At 35.1% G+C, this 22,269-nt stretch overlaps 1 protein-coding gene across 5 annotated transcripts in view; it reads left to right on the top strand.

The window, feature by feature from the left end:
- LOC150104041 (ecotropic viral integration site 5 ortholog-like) overlaps positions 1 to 22,268 on the top strand; it is a 340,587-nt gene extending 318,319 nt beyond the window's left edge. For all 5 annotated transcript variants that reach the window (XM_090396705.1, XM_090396704.1, XM_090396706.1 and 2 more), the window contains 2 exons: positions 12,238 to 12,330; positions 20,067 to 22,268. In XM_090396705.1, coding sequence (XP_090252831.1) covers positions 12,238 to 12,330; positions 20,067 to 20,330 — 357 coding nt within the window. In that variant the 3' untranslated portion in view covers positions 20,331 to 22,268. The remainder of the gene's footprint in view (positions 1 to 12,237; positions 12,331 to 20,066) is intronic.
- Position 22,269: the final 1 nt, after the last annotated feature.

Here is a 22,269-nt window from a genome sequence, read left to right as displayed (position 1 = left end):
ATCAGAAGAACTTGGACCTTATATGCTTCCTAACCATACCTTTGGCTAGATTCCAGGAATGCCCCCGCATTCTAACTGCACCAGCCATATAAGCTGTAAAATCTACTTGTATTGCATTATAAGATCTGCTTATTAACATGTATTTTGCTATCATATATCCTCTCTTCCTTCTATTCCTGCGCACTTTGAAGATCACATTTCCTTAATCTGTCATCATGCAGTTCCATAGGCTGGTTATCTTCGTACTTGCACTGGATCCTTTCATCTATTTCCCAATCTCTTTGATGAAACTCATGATAGTATCTGCATGTAATAGTCCAGACATATTCTTATTAAAGCCTTGTAAAGTGGGGGGAATGGCTTCCTTTTTTTTTACACGAGTATTGTTGAAAGTTTTTCAATTGATTATACTATTAACTAAAGATGCCAAGAAATTATATTCTTGGTTTAATCCTTTATCCAAGTATAAGAATAAGTTTTGCATTATGGGATACTAAGGCAAGTGATGTTAAGTTATTAGCTTATATAAGTAGCCTAGTCATGAAGATACTTCACATGTAAACATTGTTTGCTTACACTTGAATTAAGGATTAAACCAAGAATATAATTTCCTGGTAATTTACATGAGCGTTGTCTTCAGGGATGCATTTATCTGATGATTTTAACCACCTCAGCAGTGTGCCCACTAAACTTTAACTCACTGTCCACAATAACTCCCAAATCTCTCTCTCTCTCTCGTTTCACTGACTACCTGCAGCAGATTTCCATTAATATAATACTCTGTCCAAAATGTATAAGCTTGCATTTTACAACATTGAACTGATATTCATTGTCATTTGCCCATATAACCAATCTGTTCAAGTCAACCTTCAGAGGCTCTGTATCAGCTATGTTCCTTATCACTCTCCCTAACTTTGCGTCTTCAGCAGATGACTGCATATCATCCCCAAGTTCCTTGCTAATATCTCAATATCATTAATATACAAGTTAAATAATAACAATGGCCCAAGTGCAGAATCCTGCAGTACACCAATTGTTGCTCTTTTTCACTAAATACAACTGTACATGACTCAGTCAGCCACTCTCCTATACATGTTTATTTTGCATACTGATCCCTTTGAATTTGTATAACCAACTCTCATGTGAAATATGGAATCCTGTCAAATGCATTGACATTTGACAGGATTCCATATGTTTGTCTCAATACTTGCACACATTGTGACGCGCGTGCATGTGTGTTCAAACACATGCGCACATTCTTATGCAAACAAATGTTTTTTTAAGAAAAAAATAGTAATTCAGCATAACCACTACCCACAATTTCCGATTGAACAATTTAGAATGGGAAAGGAATGACTGCTTCCCTAGAAAAAAAAAAAAAAAAAATTAAAAATTGATTTGATATCTATATTAGTATTCTATATGCCGTATTGATAATATTGAACGCAAACCTAATTTATTGGATTCAAAAGTGAGTACCGTGCCTTTGATTCTAACTTAAGAAAACATTCGATTTGGCCAAAATAAGATAGCTGCCAAGAATAGGGTTCATGATAAAACAATTGCCACAAACTAGAAAAAAGAGGCAGTTTTTCCTTCATAATAGGTAAAGAAGGTTGTCAACTTCCATACTGATTTTGAATGTGATTTGTAGTTTATATTGGCAGAAATATACCTGAAAGACACTTCTGAATATATTATATACAGGGTGTTCGGGATAAATTTGACATATTTATAATTAATTATATTTTTCCGTAAGTTACATGTATTAACACACACTTCTCTTCATTTAAAAGTTTGGACCCTTCTTCATTCATATACAAGATGTCAGAAAGGATGGATAGCTGGAACCCACCTGAATCATGGAAGAGAATAACTTGTATCATGATGATTCGTGCCCGCCATCAAAATAAGGATATTACGACTGCTGCCCAATGCTCCCTGAATACAGTAAAAACAATCAGGCATGAACTAGAGACTTGCAATGGTGACTACGAGGATGTAGCAAGAAGAAAGATCCCTAGCAGACGATCTGATTGCGTTCGTACAGCAGAATTCCTCGCAAATCTGCAGGAACAGGTGTTGAAGAACCCTGGCATTGGAATTCGGGCTTTGTTCGTGGAGTTGCTAACTGTAGTCAAGCCCTGGATAACAAGGGTAGCCAATGGTAGGCCGTATGTATGGCAGCAGGATTCGGCCTCTTGCCACACCTCTGGGAAAAGTCAAAAATGGTTGTCTGAAAATTTCTACGACTTCACCAGTCCAAATGTTTGGCCTCCAAACTCCCCAGACCTTAACCCCATGGATTATTTTGTATGGGGCGCAGTTGAAAAAGACACCAATCGCACTTCCAGTAATACAAAAGCCCAGTTAATGGATAAAATTAAAACAGTTTTTGCGGCCCTTCCCAGGGAGACTGTAGCATCAGCTTGTTCGAGGTTCCGAAGCAGAATTGAAGCTGTGATCGATGCTAATGGTGGTTATTTTGAGTAAATCTTGTTGATAGTATTGTAATTAACTCTGCCTGTAATGTTTTTTTGTCAATTCATTAAATTTAATAGATACAAAGAAGATTTTCTTTTTCCTTACGAAACTGTCAAATTTATCCCGAACACCCTGTATATATATATATATACATATATTTTTTCAGAAGTGTCTTTCAGGTAGGGGACCGTGGGGTCAGAAAGAGATCTCACTAGGTGTGGTAATTGATAATGATCTGTTGAATATATAATTAATTATATCAAATAGCCATCATGGTATTTTTTTGTGATTTAATTTATCAGTAGTGCTGATCTGAGTAGAACAGATAGTGTGAGCTAGGCATGCTGAAGTTTTTTTTTTTACAAGATCTGCCTTTTTTGTGGTGATTAATGTTGGGATATAATGAATATATCCAGTATGATACACTTTAAATTCATTATACTAAGAAATGAATGGTTCCATCAATTACAGGTTATGAATGTATCTAGAAATAGGACACTGCTTTTTTTTCACCCAAGGTCTTAGACTGATTGTGTAACAGTGTTCATTGCAGCCTATCTGTCTGTTTTCATGGTCTTCCAACTGATCTTTAGTACTTGGTTTCTATTTTTCTATTCTCCTAATTACTTTGCCTTTTTGCATTCTATGAACATACTTTTGCCATTTTTTTTTCTTTCTTTTTTCTGTTTGCCATCTTTTTCATTTATTTTACTGATTGTAAGGTGCACTTTTTGTATATCTCTTAATTTTGGATCTTATGAAATTGTTGCAATAGCTTTTTGCACTTCTTTAATATCTGTGTTTTTTCTTTTTCACTTTTTAAAATATCTTTGTAATATTATACTATCAAATGCTTTATGTAAATCTATAGAACATAAAAACTGGAGTGTATGTTCTATTGATTTTTCTATTAGTATTTTACTGCAGGTATTGTATCTGTGCACGATCTTCTAGATCTAAAACCTTGTTTATCATTTAATGTCAACAATTAACTTATGTCTTGAATAAGTTTTCTACAGATTTTTAAGGTAATAGGTAATAGATTAATCTCTGTTATTATTTGGATCTGTTATCTCCTTTAAAAAAAAAAAAACTTGACCACTGTAATATTGTCTTTCTCTTCCTCCATTACAGAATATAGAATGAGTTGATCCTTCACGAATCATTCTGTATTTTGTCTATTCCGACTGTTTTTCTATATATAATTTTTCTTATTGCAAGAAGAAACACTCAAAATTGAACAAAGTTGATACCTATGAACTTACTTACAGGAACAACTTGTAAGTCTAAACAGTTTCAAATCTCAATTCATTAGCTTCATTTGTACACATATTCTACATTCTTCTTTAGCAACAAGAATTTTTAGGTAGATATTTGGTCTGAAATGTGAGAACATGCTCTAAGAACAGATTTAGAATTTGTATAGGGTTAACTGTTCATTCACCTGTATAGGATACTTTTTTTTCTCTCCTTTGGGAACTATTGATGTGATTATTCCAGGAGAGGTTAGAGGGTATATGTCAGTCTAAGAAGAGAAATCCCACTTTATTGAATATTTGGATATATTTATCAAGGTTCCATGAAAGAACAGAACTGTAACAGAACAGCGAATGAACAGAACTATGACAAATCAGAACAGGGGAAAAATAAAACATTTATTTTTTTAATTATTATTTATTATTGTCGTATCTCTATATGTTGTATAGATTTTTAATCACTACAGGTTGTCCATTCGGTGTAAAAACATCAATGTATAGTTCTACAACATTTAAATGAGCAAGTCCTTCACAGACCCCCCCCCCGTGGCTCCTTATCGGTTTTGTCAAAACTTATCCGGATGTACGGAATAATGGGATGAAACATTTTTGTTCTAGCAAAAATACAAATAAACTGTGTGCCTACATTTCCAAGAATACTAAGTAATTACAGGGGTACTTCTTAAGAACTGAGCAGCTTACCAGATTATAGGATTACCTGGAATAGGTACCCTTTCACTCAACGCCCCTAATGCAGTTTCTAGTAAGTTTGCAATATAACACTTTTATTTTAATTTACCATGAAAATTTTACTTAGTGTCCCTAAGTAAAATTTTCATGGTAAAATCATCATGGAATTTTCACTGACACAGAAAGGAAATCAAGTTCTACTGTACCAAGGATATGAATATACCAAGTATAGGGAAAACGAGAGTGGAGTGATTACCTGGAGATGCAGTCTACTTTGCCACCAAATGCAGGGCATTCTTGAGGACACAGGAAGAAAATATCATCGGAGAGGTCCCACAACACTGCCATTATTCTAATCCTCAAAAAGCACAGGCAAACATTTTAAAGGCTAGGATGAAGCAAGACATCAAGGCAGTTGGTGCAACTCCGAGGAATGTTATGGGAAATATTTTATCAGAAGTGAATAGGGATGTTTTGGAACACTTACCAAAGCAATCCTCACTCATGCAAAGTCTTTTTAAACAATAAAGAAACTACTTATATTCCCAATCCAGCTACAACTGATTTTCCTATCTCAGAGACGTATGCTGACCTCATTTTGTATGATACGGGAGCTGATGACCCAGAAAGAATATTGGCAATTGGGAATGATGATCTGCTCTCAGAATTAGACAGGGATGGCATTTATGGAGACGGAACATTTGATAAAGCACCTAGCATGTTTTTTCAGCTGTATACATGGCATGTTAAGATTGGCAATTCATATCCTCCATGTATTTATTTTCTTTTCCAAAAAAAAGAATATGGATATATACAACAGAATGTTTACCATATTGTAACAATTGGTGCCCAATATAACACCCCAAAAGATTCTGCTGGACTTTGAAATACATGTCTGCAACTTGAGTAGCAGACATGTATGTCTGCTATTCAAGTTGCTTTTCCACAAGCAGGGTGTTACTTTCACCTTTGCCAGAGTGTTATTAGGAAGATCAACAGTGTTGGCTTAAAGGAAGTTTACGAGTCTGATATTGACATGAAGTTGAAACTGAAGTCCCTACCTGCTCTCTCCTTTGTGCCAATAACAGATGTAAGAACTGTCTTTGACCAACTAGCTGCCACATTTCCAGATGAGGATAACTACAGTGAAGTTCTCACATATTTCTTCTCAACCTACATCGAAGGAGTTGCAGGAAGATCACCTCTCTTTCCAATTAGAATATGGAATCATTTTAAGGCTGCTGCTGAGAGATGTCCTAAGACTACAAATTGTTGTGAAGGTTTTCACAAAGCCTTAAACTCATTGTTTCATTGTAGTCACCCAAGTATTTGGAACCTATTAAATGGATTAAGATGAGATATAGTTTGCCAGCGATTATTATTAGCCAATGCCCATACAGGTCGTCCAGAAGTCAGAAAAAAGAGGTATGAGACCCTTAGTAATCAAGTGGCAATTGTTGTGCAGGAATATCAAAACCAAGAAGAAAATTGAGGTTTTTATGCCGAATGGCCAACCTGCAGTGATTAAATTTTTTATATATATATATTTTATATTTTGGTTTATATAGATATTTCATTAATAAATAGATACGACATATCGAGATACGACACAAATAAATGCTTTATTTTTTCCTCTGTTATGTCTTGTCACTGTTCTTTTTCCTTACAGTTCTGTTTTTTTTTTTACTGTTCTGTTTTTCATGTTCTATTACTTCCGGTTACCATTTATCAAAAGTAAGGGAAGTGAAATCTTTCTTGCAAGGATAACAGGGCTGTGTTTAGTATGATTGAATTTGAGTTGTCCTCACCCAGACAAAGAATAGCAAAGAGATTAGTCTTTAAGGTATTGGTATATCTTGAAACCTGGAATGTTTGAATACTTCAAGGTTTGTCAAATGTTGGAATGGAATATGCTATCCTCAGCAAAATTATAAATAGAATTTGAGATCAGTGAAAGAATCTTATTACATTATGCTATCATTTTTGTTTGTGGGTATCCTAATGTGTACCTTGAAGATACATATAGTACAAAGACAAATTTCTGTAAACTTTTTCTCATTGTTTGTGGACTAGAAGATCCACTGTGGATTGAGAGAGGCAGAATCCACACTGGTGTCTGATTTTGCTTTTGCATAATGAAGCAGGATCTTCTCCATTATTTTTAAGAGAACTGATGGAGAGAGAGCACTGGATTGATAGTTTGACAGACTTATTTCTCTTTTAAAGAAGGGGCTAATAGGCTTACTTCCATGCCATCAGGTGGATGTTAAATAAGTATGAAAGTTTAGAGGTGATATAGTTCTGGAACATAAATACAGTTCTATTGGCTGAGGTCTGGGAGTGGGAAGGGGGGGGGTTACCATCAGACAAAAAGACTTGCTTGCATCTAATCTAGTGAAGATTATTCTGATGACTTTCTGGAAACAAAAGGCTAGAGTGGATATGTACTCTTATATAGCAGGGTACAATTTGCTTAAATGGAACTTAAAAAACTATCACTTTGCTGAAAAAAAGTAATTGTATAATATTTATTCATTATATGAAAAATGTACTTCAAGGTCTGAGAAAAGGTTTGTGAAGTAAAATATACGAACTGATTCAAAAATTAATTATACCTCAAAAATAGTTAAATATTTATACAAATGTTATGTGCAGAAATGTACTTAAATATGTGAGAAAATGAATTATAAAGTAAAACAGTCACACACACACACACACACACACACACACACACACACACACACACACACACACACACACACACACACACACACACGATCAAAAAAAGACTGAACTTTTACTATAAAAACAAATTTATTGCTCATTTCACATTTTAGCACTGTCCACTTCAAAGTAGTCCCCGCTACTAATGATACACCATTCACAACATTTCTTCCATTATTGGAATGCTTCCTGGAACGCACTTTCTGTGATGGCATGCAGTTCTCTTATCGCATTTTCCTGAATCTCCTCTATGGTTTGGAAACAATGTCCTTTCAAAGTGGTTTTAAGTTTGGGAAACAGGAAAAAGTCTGCTGGGGCTAAGTCCAGAGAATAGGATGGATGGGGCACAATGGATGTTGATGTTTTGTCATATAACTGCGGATGAGGAGTGATACGTGAGTAGGGAGCCTATTTTTTGAAAACAAAAAACCAGGACACAATAAATTTTGTAGAATTAAGGGTTAAGAGAAATTTTATTCGTTAACATTATGTATTTTAAAATAAAAAAATTAAATATTTATTTGAATTTGATTTATTAATTAGATAACATAAATGTTTATACATACGTCAAATAAAGAGAATTCTAATAACACTTAAACACAGATGACAATACTTAAACACATTACACTTAAATCAAACATTAATAAGTATATGAAACATAAAGACATAGAATAAAGATATAAAATGTTAATATGTCAATAAAACGAGAACTACAATGTAAATACAATAAAATATAAACAACACAAGCCTTATTCATATTGTGTAGATGCATAATATCTGAAATTATATGAAAAATAAATTAATTTAATTATGTAATTTAATTTAAAAATTTAAAAACAAAAAAATTTATAATTAATTTTTAATATATACCTCCTATCTTCCTTATTCTGCCTCTTCTTGTACATTGCAGCTGGTCGTTGCCTGTCCCATTTTACTGCTACTTGCAGAATCATTGAATATATTTGGTTGAAGAATTGATTTTGTCCAAGAGTTGTCGATTCTTAGATACTATATCAAATTTTATTAATTTTTTTATTAATTTAAAAAATACAATATTCACAATTAATACGAGAATGCAAGAATACGAAATGAACAGTTCAAAACTAGGGTTATATCACATACCCTATAGCAATATAAAAAAACAATTTAGCGCCTGACGCGTGAAGCTTCGTTCGCGTAGCATACGATATCAGATGGTCTGAAATGTTTCTCATTGGTTGAAAGAAAATGGACTATTGTGGCGCGTTAATATTCAAAAACATGTCAATCAATGAGAAACATTTCGGGCCGTCAGATATCTTATGCTATGCGAACTACACTTGAGACAAAAGATTGCTAAAAATTTACGGCCGACCAGACGAACGACATAGATGCCGTGGTTGCGATTAGTTAAACATACAGTTGGGCGACTGTCTCCCTTATTCTGACATTCTTTTCTCTGGCTGAATGAAATGTATGGAACTAAATCGTTTTCCCAAAATTCTAACATTCTGGTAATTCACCGAACTACAAAATAAATATGTCTCTGCTTTTTTGTTTTGTAAATATACATTTTTAAAAGCACCCAAAAATATTAAGACTTGTACTTATTCTTATTAGAAATGTTAATATTTTTATATTCTAAAAAAATCCGGGACATTTAGCATCCCGAACTACACATATTGGGACGCTGGGACAGAAGTAATAAAACTGGGACGTATGAGATCCCTACACGTGAGCTGGCACATTGTCGTGGTGCAACAACCAAGTCTGGTTTTCCACAAGTCCCTGAGCGCAGCATCTCTCAAACACTCTAAAACTTCCTGGTACAACTCTTTGTTTACCATCTGGCCACATGGTACAAATTCATAACGGACAATGCATTTCTAATCAAAAAACACAACCAACATCATCGACTCATCCATGCTTTTTTTTGTTCAAGGAGACCCTTTCCCCTGCAACAATTGCATCTTGGTTTCAACATCATAGCCATAAACCCATATCTCATCTCCTGTTATGATGTTCTTAAAAAAGTTTTCATTACCATTTGCATTGGAAAGCAGTTCCTGACTGATTTCAACACAGTTCTCTTTCTGATGGTCAGTCAACAAATGCAGCACAAATTTTGCACAGATGCGATGCATCTGAAGTTTTTCGGTCAAACTTTGATGGCAAGATCCTATTCTAATGCTCACTTTGTCAGCAACTCCTTGGACAGTTAAATGACGATTTCCATGAATCACAGCATGAACTCTCTCTCAACATGGTTGTCGTCTGATGTGAAAGGTTGTCCAAGCCTGGGATCTTCACCGACTGACGTTCTGCTTTTTTAATGCTTAAACCACTCATAGCACTGCGTTTGGCTCATACAGTCCTTCCTGTATGCTTGGTTAAGCAATTGTGAAATGTCTCTGAAATGTACCAAGTTTGCAGTAAAATTTCACACACACACACACACACACACACACACACACACACACACACACACACACACACACACACACACACACATTGTTCTTCAAACTCTTTCATTGTCACTTTGTCACTAATCCAACAAACAGCTTATGCACATGCTCACTTCAGCGGATGTATCTTGACGACTAATGCTCATAGCTGAACAGGAAAAATGGCACTTTGTTGTCAAAACCTGCCACTAGGTTTGCTCAGTAGCCACAGTGCGCTCTCTGTGCAGCTTGCCATGCTATTTAAAAAGTTTGGTCTTTTGTTGAACATGCCTCATATATAATTCAGAAAAACAAAGTGGGCCTCAATAAGGAAATTGCATGCTTGCATATTCTCCTTCACAGGACAAAGTGTAAAATGGAAAACTTGCAGAAACATCAAAAGATTAACAGAACTAATAAGAGAAAGAAGCAGGAGGTCCAAGGTAGGAATCAAGATCACGTGAATAAACAAGAGAAATAAAGAAAATTTTGCATGGAGATTCTATGATCAGAGGTGTACTTAAAGAAAGTGTAACAAAATCTTGTTTCTCTGCCACAAAATTTAATAATATTAGTAATTCTATTCAGATGCAGGAAAGGTAAGATGAAAGAACTAATTGCTTTGGTTTGCAGTAATGACCTGAGAGGTGAGAGTATTCTGTGAGGGAGGATGTGAAGAAGTAGCTGGACAAATTGAAAAAGAAGAGCAAGAAGGTGAAGATGATAAGTTTCCTGCCATACTATGATAGAGGTGAATTAAGAAGGAATGTGGTGTTGATTGCAAACAAATTAATATGCAGGTTGTATGAAAAGAATGATGTAGGGTTTATAGACCTATGGTCTAATTTTGACAGAAAGAAGGATTTTTGTTATGCTGATGGACTGCACTTAAATGGTTTTGGTGTTAGGTGTGTAGAGGGAGCTTTGTTCACTGAAAGTGCTGAAGCACAAAGGTGGGAAAACTTAAGCAATTAGGGTAGATGCAGGTGAGTGTATCTCAGAATAACGAACAAATGTAGAATCTAGTCTCTCAAGCAACAATATTGAATAGGTAGTCAGTTCAGGAAGTAAAATAGATAGAGGCCTAAAGGTATCAGAAACAAGGGAATGGAATTTTTAGCATTGGTTGGTTAGTACAACCTTGCCAAAAGTTATAGGCATTAGTGAGACTTGGCTAATGGCATATGATGTAGTTACAGGGATAGAATGTGGAGAATTTGGTATTTTCAGAAGGACAGAGAAGATAGGTTGGGGTGGGGGGTACCGGAAAGGAAATTATAGTTATCCCATTTGGCACTAAGTAAGGACATGAGACTGAGAAAAGGATGAGTGACGAACTTTCTGTAGAAAAATTAAGTAAACAAAAGTAAGTATATATATATATTGACACATACAATATATATATTAAAGGTGAGCTGATCGAGAAAAGTGTGAAGTACTGGAAGAATGATTGCCAAGTATTCAAGTGGGGAGATGGATAAATTGCATTAGATCATTATTAATGAGAAATGCTTCAGCATTTTTTTTTTCCCACCTTGAGCAGTAAAGTTAGAGAAATGAAGCCATTTTGAGTTGCAAAAATTGAAGTCTCCAAGAATGATGACCTCACTGTTTGTGCAGTGAGACTATAGACAATCAGACTTCAGAAGTAAACAGCTAGATGCTCCACTGTAGATCATGAAGTGGGGAAGGGACTTGCCATTTCTGACATAGCATATCTGATTTAATGAATACACATGTACTGCCCTTTCTGTGGAAGGAGTCATATAAAGATGGGATACCTGAAGCAGATAATAATGGAGGCTGCCATTTGAGATTGTGTGAGAAATAAGCTCTGGCTTGTGTGAGAAATAAGGTCTATTCATTAAATAGTAGTGCATGTTATTTATGCTTGTTAAGGCCTCAAATGAGGGTGACACTGTGAAAGCAGCCCAGATATGAATAGTGTAAGTGACATCAAGATTATTCGTTAGCAGATTGGAAAGCTTCCTGATGTGTTACCATCAGGTTTTGTCCTATGAGTTAATAGCCTGTCTATCCTGCAGAGCTGCTGGATAAACTGTACACTTGAGTGGAAAAGATGCTGGTTCCCTAGTTGATTACAGTGCATTAAGCATATTCATGAACAGTGTCTTCTGTGCCTCCTGTGAAGGGGGGGGGAGGAGAATCAATTATGAAAACAGTCATTTTAGTTCAGATCTACACAGGAAGAAAGGCAGTGGATATTTCAGTAGGCTATGGAAGTTATGCACTACCTGGTTGGCTTTCCTCCAAATAGGGAAAATATACTTTTCATGCAGAAGTACTTGCCTGATGCGTCAGAGTCCCATTTCTGGAAACTACAGGCAGGACTACAGAATGTTGGGACTGGTTTTACTAGAAGCCTTATATTGCACATTGCCAGCACATTGATTAAGTCCAACCAAATTTGACATTCACAAGATATACTTATTGCTATTGTTCAGGAATTATTTTTATAGAATGTAGTTTGGATATTTTTACTGATTTTGTCAAAATGGTTTAAAAACAATCAGATACTTGAAAAAAAATATAATGATGATATGGAAATGAATATGAGATTGAATTATTGCAATCTTGTAAAACAAAGTGAGAAGCATAATAAATTATTATTTATTTTAGTTGAAATTTCTCTTTTATAGAATGAGGAGCTTATAACAACAGGATATTTACAAGACAGTGAAGAAAGTGAAGTGAAAACTCTTAAGGAAAGAATAGTCATGTTGCAAGCAAAGGTGATGTTATTTACATGATAATTATCTTACTCTCCTATTTCTCTCATCATTCTCCTCCCCATGGAACACCTATTCGTGGTAGAGGGGACCTACTTTCCTTTCCCCCCCCCCTTTCTTTTCTTCTCTTATTCTTCACTTTACTTCTCCTGAGTCTTTTTTTATTACCATTTCTTCCAGACCTCCATCACTGGAATCCAACACCCTGCCACCATGTTTGCCATGGTGGCAGGATGTTGAATGTCCATGCAACCCATGGACATCTGGAAAAGGGGATCCTGGTAGTTTTGCACTGCTTTTGCCTCTGTTTCAGCAAGACGGGCAGACTTGGATGGCCCAGCCAAGATCATTCGGTTAGTGGGCTTGCCTGCAAGGGTCAACAGTGTTGCAGTAAGTCTCTTCCCCCCCCGGTCTGGGATTGGGACCCAATGCTTGCTATAGTGCTGATATAGCATGTGGGGTTCCACTCCTGAGCACAATTGCTTACCGGTCATTGGGTGTCCATGTGTGGCTCTGTGGTGGATGGGGAGCTGTGGTGCCAAACAAAAACCTTTGATCATGAGTTCTTTATCCTCAAATGTTTTAGAGGTCCTAATAAGATTAACCAAGTACTGATACCAAAAATACATCATTTAGTAAGAATCAAAAGATGTGTGATATACCAATATAAATGTTCCAATTTTTCTGATCATCCATGCAACAGGTGAAAAACCAATTGGGAAAATGTTGTCCTTCTTTATTCAAAAGGATTGAGAAGAACTGGCAGGCTCTCCAAAAACAGTTAAGAACTCCATTCTGGTGATATCTTTGTAAAAACAACCTGTCAACAACAACATTCTGAAAAACTACTCAAAGCGACATCAATGGGTGGAATACCAGTTACAGTAACACTTAATTTCTGTAGAGGAGTGATATCAGAATGGGATTTACTCGATGTTCCTGATGAGGAGATACGTTCAGAGCTTAAAGATCAGATAGTGACAGGTGTGAAGAGCGTCCTTATACATAGGGATGGTCACCTGGGTTCAGACCAGGAACATCATCCTTGCTTCTGATACATCTAAGTATCCAATATTGTTAAAAGCACGGTATCTCAACTGTCCTGTTCAGCTGTACATCCCTAATCCACTATGATGCTTCAAATGTCCGAAATATGGACATGTCCTAAACATGGCTCTACTCTATCACCTGTGCCTGGTGTGGTAGTAAAGAGCATGATAACAAATCTTGCTCTGCAAAGAAAGCTAAATATGTTAACTGTCGGGAAGATCATCCAGCTTACTCTTGTGCATGTGGGAAGTAGAAAGATGAAAAATAAATACAAAAGATTAGAACAGAATAAAATATATCGGAATGCAAAAAAAAAAAAAAAAAAAAAAAAAAAAAGGAAGTTAACCACCACACTTGTCTTGATCCTCTTATGTTGAGAAGGTGACAGGTAAGAAAATATGAACAGCAACTGAAACTTATATATCCATCACACCATCTGATAATTTCACCATACGTGAACTTTGATTGTCAGTGCTTCTCTGTTGAGCACATCAATCTCATGACATACAGTCTCACTTCAGAAGTACTTGCCTCATCAGACTGAACCATTTTTGGTTCAGTTTAATGAGAACCCATTCATCAAAAAAATTATGACGGCAAGGATATCGCTTAAAGATAAACCACCAGACACCTTCACCAAAAAAAAGATGGATATTTCAATATCCACTGAAAGTAAATTAAACTTGCCAAATGATCCTGACAAATCAGATGATAATTTTTTTTTTTCTTTCAGAGGAAGAGATGGACACTGGCCGTCCATACTTCCCAAAAGCAATTGATATAAACCTGATGAAAGGTAACCTGTCAACTTCCTGGAAATCGGACAAGTCTAGCCAAAACTCATGGGTTTTGTCAGAATATCGATGATATTAAGATTTTGCTGCAGAAACATTGAAAACCTAGTGAGGATCCTACCTTCAGAAATTTTACTGTTGTATGCAAAGACAGAACTGGAGATGGTCCTGCTCATGGTGGAGTACTGTCCTAGTGGGGCAGTCATTATACTCCTTTTCATCATGTCCAGCTTAATACCACTATGGAAGCAGTATTAAGCTGGAAATGATGAAAACCACTGGCTTATAAGATAAATGAAATAGAATTTGATAATCTTATATTGCAACTGCCAGAGCCTGTCCTTCTTATGTATGTGACTTTAATGGGCACGGCACAACACACTGTAAGGGTAGTGCCAGCACAAATGGATGACGTCATGTCATTGAACGAGTCCTTGACAATAATGACCTCCCCCTTTTCTTCCATGTTTACTCATTCATATTCTGCAATAGATTTTACAATCTGCCATTTTGCCACTTCTCATATGGGACATCAAAGGGAACGTGTATGGACGATATCATTTTCCTGTACTTTGCACAATGGCTTCATAGGAACCATTCTTTCCTGTATAGATCCCCATGCAGATAATGAACAAAGTTGACTGGAATGCCTTTTATCATCTTATCAAGTTTAATGCTAATACAGTCAGTCAAACACCTATCAGTGAACAGTAAAGTATGTAACAGATTGTCTTGTCCAGGCAGCAACAGCCTCAATTCCAAAAACATAATCTCTATTCCCACTCTATCCAAATCCTTGATGGTGCCCAGAGTCCCAGGCAGCCATAAAAAAGATCAAGACAGAGCATATTTCATAGATACCCTGCCACATTAAACTTAATAACATTTTAAATGTGCTCAGGCCAAAGCACATTATGTGAGATGTCAGAGTCAAGAGCAATCTTGAATCCATTTTACCTCATCAATTACTCAAACAACCAGTGCAAAAGTTGTATGGGATAAAATGAAGCTAGTAGCTTCGTTTTATTTCATACAATTTTTATTTATAGTAGCTGATATGAAGCTAGTAGCATGGATTTGGGGAAGGGGGCTGACAGACAGATACCAGAGAGAGTAGTATGGGGTGAAGTGGAATCTAGGGGAATGAGGGTGACTAGTGAAGTACTGCAGGGTTCTGTACTAGGCCACTACATTGAAATACTAGTGATATACGGAAGGATTTAAGAGGGATATTCAGTTGTTTGCTGATAATGATGTAAAACTGGGTTGAGCAATAATCCTGCATGATGATTTAAATAAATTGGCATTGTGGGCCAAGGTTAATGATTGTCAGTTTAATGTTGCAAAATGTAAGGTTATGAAGTTTGGGTTGAAAAGGATACATATGGTGTATCATGTTGATGGTACTGGATTGCAGGAAATTGATGATGCTAGGGACTTAGGGATAATGGTGGGCAGAGAAGTGGACAGAGGGCATATTCCAACAGTTGATAAAATGCCCAAAGGATTACTTGAGTGTTGGAAATACACTAAAAGTAAAGATAAGGAAGTTATTATCCCTCTTTATGTATTTCAGTTGCATCTTCACTACTGTGCACAGATTTGGCTATCTGGGTTTCTTAGGAACTAGAAGGTGGTAGACAAGATTCAGAGATGAGTGACTAAGCTGGGAACAGGTCTGTGGAATGCTACCTATGAGGATTGGTTGAAGGTTTGTGGGTTAAAAGTCTAGCTGATAGGCAGAAAATAGTGGACATGATAGAAACTTTAGATATTAAATGGGATTTATAAAATTGATGCAAGGGAAATTTTTTCAATATACAACATGTAGTCTGAGAACTAGGGACCATCCATGGAAGTTGTGTAAGAGTGTGGTTAGTTGGGGTGTGTGGACCAGATTTTTTGCATGGAGAGTGGTGAATGAATGGAATGGATTGCCAGAATTAGTTGTGAGTTTCCCGACTGAATGAGTTTAAGGGAAGGTATGATAGGTTTTGTATGTATAATAGTTAGTTTGGGTCTCTCATGATGAGTCTCTGAACTCCAAGGAGATGCTGCATATAATAATAAAATCTGGAAAATGAAAGATAGATACAGAACCTACCGTTTGTCTACCTTAGACCATAATGGATATGTTGTTGCTTATTCTATTTCAGACACTTTGGGAGAAAATTATGCCAGGATCTCAGCAACACTTTCATATCCTCCAATTTTTAATATGAAAGAGCAACAAGAGAAACTGTGGTTAAATATTTTCTATCAAAGGGTTTGAGTTGTACAATCAGCCATTTACCATTAATTATTTATACAAAAACACAAGGAATAAACATTATTCCTTGGCACAAGTATCTCGAAAAGAGCAATTAGCCATTTGTTAAGGAAGAACTAAAAAGCATTTTTTTTTTTTTTTTTTTTTTTTTTTTTTTTTTTTTTTTTTTTTGTCTTACCCCAATGCAGTGTCCTGTCCATTATGAAATAAGACATCTTCCATCATCTTCTATGGATCTCCTTCTCTTAACATATAAGGGTACACTTACCAGTGAAGAGTTCCCAGATGCTTTGCATAAGTGAGTTGTCATTGCCATTTCAAAACCACGAAATGATCCAACACAAACAAATAATTATTGACCTATTGCTCTAACCATCTGTCTTTATAAAATGTTAGAGAAAATGGCTAATGCCAGACTTCTGTGGTATTTAGAAAGCAACAGTCTTCTCTCCAGTATACAATATGGCTTTCATAGACATTGTTCGACTCTAGACTATTTGGTCCATTTTAGAAATTTGTGTAAGGCACATTCCTGAACCAAGAATATCTGGTTTCAGTATTCTTTGACATGGAAAAAGCTTATGGCACAGCCTATAGATATGGCATATTAAAAGACCTGTATAACCTAGGTCTCAGAGGACACTTTTGGTATTTATTAAAAACTTTCTGTCCACCCTAGTTTTCCAAGCAAAAGTGGGAAGTTTGCTATCTTATTATCAAGAACAGAGTTTTCACCAAGGCTCTGTCTTAAGTGTGATACTTTTTACTATCAGGGTTAATTCAATCACTAAACAGCTTCCTCCTATATAGGCAATGTTCTATATGTTGATGATTTCACAATTCACTTATAACATTAGGGTAATTGAAAGACAACTTCAAGCATTCGACCATGTCTCTTCATGGGCTCTTAGTAATGGGTTCAGATTTTCAGCAGAAAAAACTGTGTACACTTCTGCCGAAAACAGACTCTTCACCCAGATCTTGTATTAAGGATGGACAAACTGTTATTCCAGTAACAATAGAAGCTAAGTTCTTGGAACTCATCTTTGACAGAAAAGTTATTTCTTGTATGCATTCATCAACTGAGAGAAAAGTGCAAGAGAGTATTGAATCTTCTTGTACTCTATCCTCAGCTGAATGGATCTTCATTGCATCATCTTTATCCTCCTGTTCAAAGCTGGATTATGGGTGTGAAGTCTATGGTTCGGCAAGGCAGAGTAACGTATAATGGTTGGATTGCATCCATCTTTAGGGTATATGGACAGCTACTGGTGCCTTTCATACTTCGCCCACCCAAAGCATTTATCTTGAAGCAAATGAACCAGCTCTATCATTTAGATGGAAACAGTTGTCTCTTAACTGTGCCCTAAAAATAAAGTTTCTCCCAGATCATCCTACATAGATTAGTCTCTTTTCTTTATGTTGATAGGCTCAATGTCATACACGCACACATCAGGCTGCCATACGTACTTATCACATGTCAGACTGTCATACATCCTTTTGGTATGCATATTAAAGAGATTATGGAAGTTATTGACATGAATGTTAACATCACCTACACCAACTATAACAGTTCCACCATGGTATGGGTAATGTTAACGTTCATGTCAATAGCTTCCATAATCTCTTTAATAATATGCATACCAAAAGGATGTATGACAGTCTGACATGTGATAAGTACGTATGGCAGCCTGATGTGTGTGTGACATTGAGCCTATCAACATAAAGAAAAGAGACTAATCTGTGTAGGATGATCTGGGGGATTTGCTCCAGTTTAGTTATCACTTGTGGTGGGGCAATCTTTCAAAAGCCTTTGCAAAATCTAAGTATACCACTATAGGTGCATCATCTTTATCCGATACATTTGTTATAGTACATACGAGAGTTGTTTGAAACGTTTGGTAAAAAAAAAATAAGTTAAAGGTGATTTTTTCCAAAAAAAAATTTGTTTATCTCTCAACATAGTCTCCATCAAGGTCTACACATTTAGTCCAGTGAGTTTCCAATTCTTTCATCCTATCAAAAAGTAGGATTTGTGAAATTATGCAAAATAGTTATTGACAGCCTTGATTTGACATCCTTGTTTGAAGAAAATTTTTTCGCACTGTTCCAAAGTTTTAAGTTTGGGAACAAAGTCACACAGGACCAAGTCCGGAGAATACGGTGGATGCGGAACCAATTCGAACCTCATTTCATACAATTTTGCCAATGTGTGGGACGGTGTATTGTCTTGATGAAAGAGTACTATTTTGTGCACCAATCTTGGCCATTTTTTCTTTAGTTCTTCTTTTAAATGGTCCAACAATGACACATAATAGACTCCTGTTATTGTCTTACCTTTTTTGAAATAGTCTATCATGATAATTCTTTGGGAATCCCAAAAAACAGTAGCCATCACCTTCCCAGCTGACAAAAAGGTTTTCGCTTTTTTTTCCAGTGCTCTTTCACTGGACAATGTCCACTGTTTTGACTGTGGCTTGGACTCAGGGTGTGAATCCAAGTTTCATCTACAGTCATGAATTGACACAAAAAATCCTGCAAATTGTGAATAAACATCGCTAAACACTGTGGTGGTGTTTATTGCATTTTTTTATTGCATTTTTAATGCTTTTTTGATCGACAGTCAACAATCGCATCACTCATCGCGCACACACAGCTTTTTCATGTGCAATTTTTCATGCAGGATATTATACACCTGTTCAGTTGAGATACCTACAATATCAGCAAACTCTTGCACTTTCACTCAGCAGTCTTCCATAACGATACCATGGATTTTGTTGATCATTTCCTTCTTAATGACCTCAGTCAGGCATTCGGAGCACACTTCATTTTTGATGCTTACGACCATGTTTAAACTCATTTATCTAAAAATAAATAGTTTTTAATGCTGGTGCAGAGTTCCCATCAACTGCATGTAACTCGGCTTTGATCTGTGCAGCCATCCACTTCTTCAAATAAGTGTTTTTTTCACTGCTTGAAACTCATTTTTCTCCATTTTTATGAAAAATGCGAACACAGTCATTTTAAATTTTTGCCAAACGAGAACTATGCATCGCATGTGGCTAAAATTTTGCCAGGTGGCATGGAAAAGATGATACTTGCCGACAATGGTATGAATGAATGAATTGTGTCGCCGTCTATTTACCAAAAAAACAACTGTTGGGCAGTTATTTTTGGTAAATTTAAAAATTTTCTACAATTTTAATAATCCTTAGTTTACTGTTACTAGTTCGATTTTCATTCTTTCATGTGTTAGATTGCCATTTATTTTTTATTTTTTTATTTATTTTTTTTAAAGTTTGATTATGTGTACATTCCATGCTATAATATGAGTGTTGATAGTGTATTTTATTTTAATATTTTACTCTTTTAATATTCTGCCACATTTTTACTTATTTACATGGATAACACATTTCTTTAAGGTTGAGGTTATGCTTTTGCTAGAATGCAGAATTTGCATTTTGTCCAATTGTTTCAGTTATAAAAATGCAACTTGTAAAAATGTAAGGCTTCAAGCTAACTTCATTGCTACCACAGCATTCCTACAACAAAAGACATAACCAAATCACATGTATAATATTAATAGCATGTCTGTGGAAAATACTGTATTATTTTTTTCTTTATAGGTGACTCAACAGGCAGATCTTAACAGAAGATTGACACTGACTTTGGAAAATCTTGCCAGTGATGACAACCATAACACTCCTAATACCCAAAATAATTTTACCCATGTTAGTGGATATTTTGATGGACTAAATTTAAGCAGGAATAATAGCACTTCAGATGATGTCGGATATGATCAAATATATCAGCTCCAATTAGACTCACAAGATACTTCACAGCACACTGAAATAGATCAACTAAAGAATAAAGTAAATGGAGAACTTTAATGTCTTCCTCTTTTGTAGATACCTTCCATCTTTTTAAAAATACTCATGCATTCAGAATTCCACTGAATTTGGGTACTACAATAAAAGGAATTCTCTTCAAGTCTGAACTGCTATTGCATATTAGTTAATAAGAAAACAACTTGAGAAATATAGATGCATTTGAAGTCAGAGAAGTGAAAGATTCTATCATGTTTGCTAATTTTAATGGATGTTTTTGACTTTTGTGAACCTCCTAACCGTCCATGATGAAATAACTGTTAATTTGTACTTTATTTTTTTATTATTTTTGTTGCTTTCAAACCATGCCCACTACAAAATGTTTCAATGAATTTTACTATACTTACACAACTTAATTCTGTTGGATTTTATCATATAATGAATACCAAAAGTTGTGTTATTAATCTGCTCAGTACTGATGCCAAGTAAGAAATTTCTAAATGTTCATATTCAGCAGTTTCCATTTATGTATTGTGTTGAAGTTGGATATTGCAAGTGTGTATAAATCAGAGAAACGTATTCAAGACAGCTGAGGAATTTTTGCTTTGAAGATTTTGACTTCCTTCATCCCTCCAGAAAAAAAAAAGAAAATAAGTCTCTCAGTGGACTAATATTGTAATTGGAAAAAAAGAATGTTATAAATTAGTATTCCTCTCAAGAGAAATACTTGTATGTGTATTTTAGAAGGTTGTACAAAGTAGAATTAAGATTATTGACAAATATAAAGATAAGTTTAGAACAGTTTTTGAATTCCTTTTCATATGTCATGTCTATCACATCATATAAACAAACAAAAAGTGTGTGTGTGTGTGTGTGTGTGTGTGTGTCTGTATATATATATAATATTAACTATAGTCTATTACAGAAGCCGATCATCAGATTGAATTGCATTAGGCACTAAACATAATGAATATATCAAAAATCATATATACTGAATATTAGATAAGAATAATAGCTTTTGCAACCTGGCAGTTAGTATTATAATTATTTTAATCATACTTAATTCCTTAAGTTTTTGTATCTTTCTAAATGCAAAATTGGATTTTTTTTTTATGATTAAGCCATGATTTGTTTAGAATGGCAAGTTCAGAAGTCTGATGTATTCATTGAGTTATATAATTTATAGATTGGCTTCTTTCTGTGTATTATTTCAAGGAGGTGCCAAGATTGTATATAGTTAGTTCCTATTATAAAAGTCACAAATGCGAATGAATTAGCATTTACTGATTTTGCTCTCTGTAATTGATCAGTCTTTTAAAACAGAACAGTTTGAAATTTAACTGAAAAGTGATGAAAAATATGCTTCTTTAATATTTAGTTCCTGTTCTTTAAACAATTTTTTTTACAAACTATTTATTTGTATAGTATATATGTTTAAATATATTGTCATTTAAAAAAGGAAAGGCAATGATGTGTCCATACATATGCAGTGCATAAACCTGTAAGTGATCAGTTATTCATTGAAGGTTTATTTCATCATCTAAAATTATATATATATTTTTTACATGTTAAAGTCTTGTGATAAAATTGGAAATCACCTTTTTTTTTTTCAGTTAAAGTAATCTCTCATTTTGTGTGTGTGTGTGTGTGTGTGTTGGAATGAAATTTTTACTAGCCTAAGTGATGTCTATGAGAATAGGTTTCCAGTAACAGCGATTGCCTTCAAAATTAAATATAAATGCAATGAAATTAATCATTCTGTTATGATCATGTACAGTTTGTTAAATGGAAATAACCATACGAATTAAGTTTTAATAGAAATCTTGTTCTTGCCATGTGAATACATTATTTATGGCAGCAGCTAATTAACTGTTTGAGAACCTATTCTGAAAGTCGTTAGACTTCAACAGTGTGCATGTACCTATAAAAATCATATTTATGTATATAAATATTATAATCATATGGCAAGATTAATATTAAATATGAATTTATTATACTGTTT

Source organism: Typopeltis vanoorti, chromosome 8, assembly GCF_054136105.1.
Source record: "Typopeltis vanoorti isolate ZY-2024b chromosome 8, IOZ_Tvanoo_1.0, whole genome shotgun sequence".
In the NCBI taxonomy this organism is placed as follows: Eukaryota; Metazoa; Arthropoda; class Arachnida; order Uropygi; family Thelyphonidae; genus Typopeltis; species Typopeltis vanoorti.
This window is presented reverse-complemented; position numbering and strand designations above follow the sequence as displayed.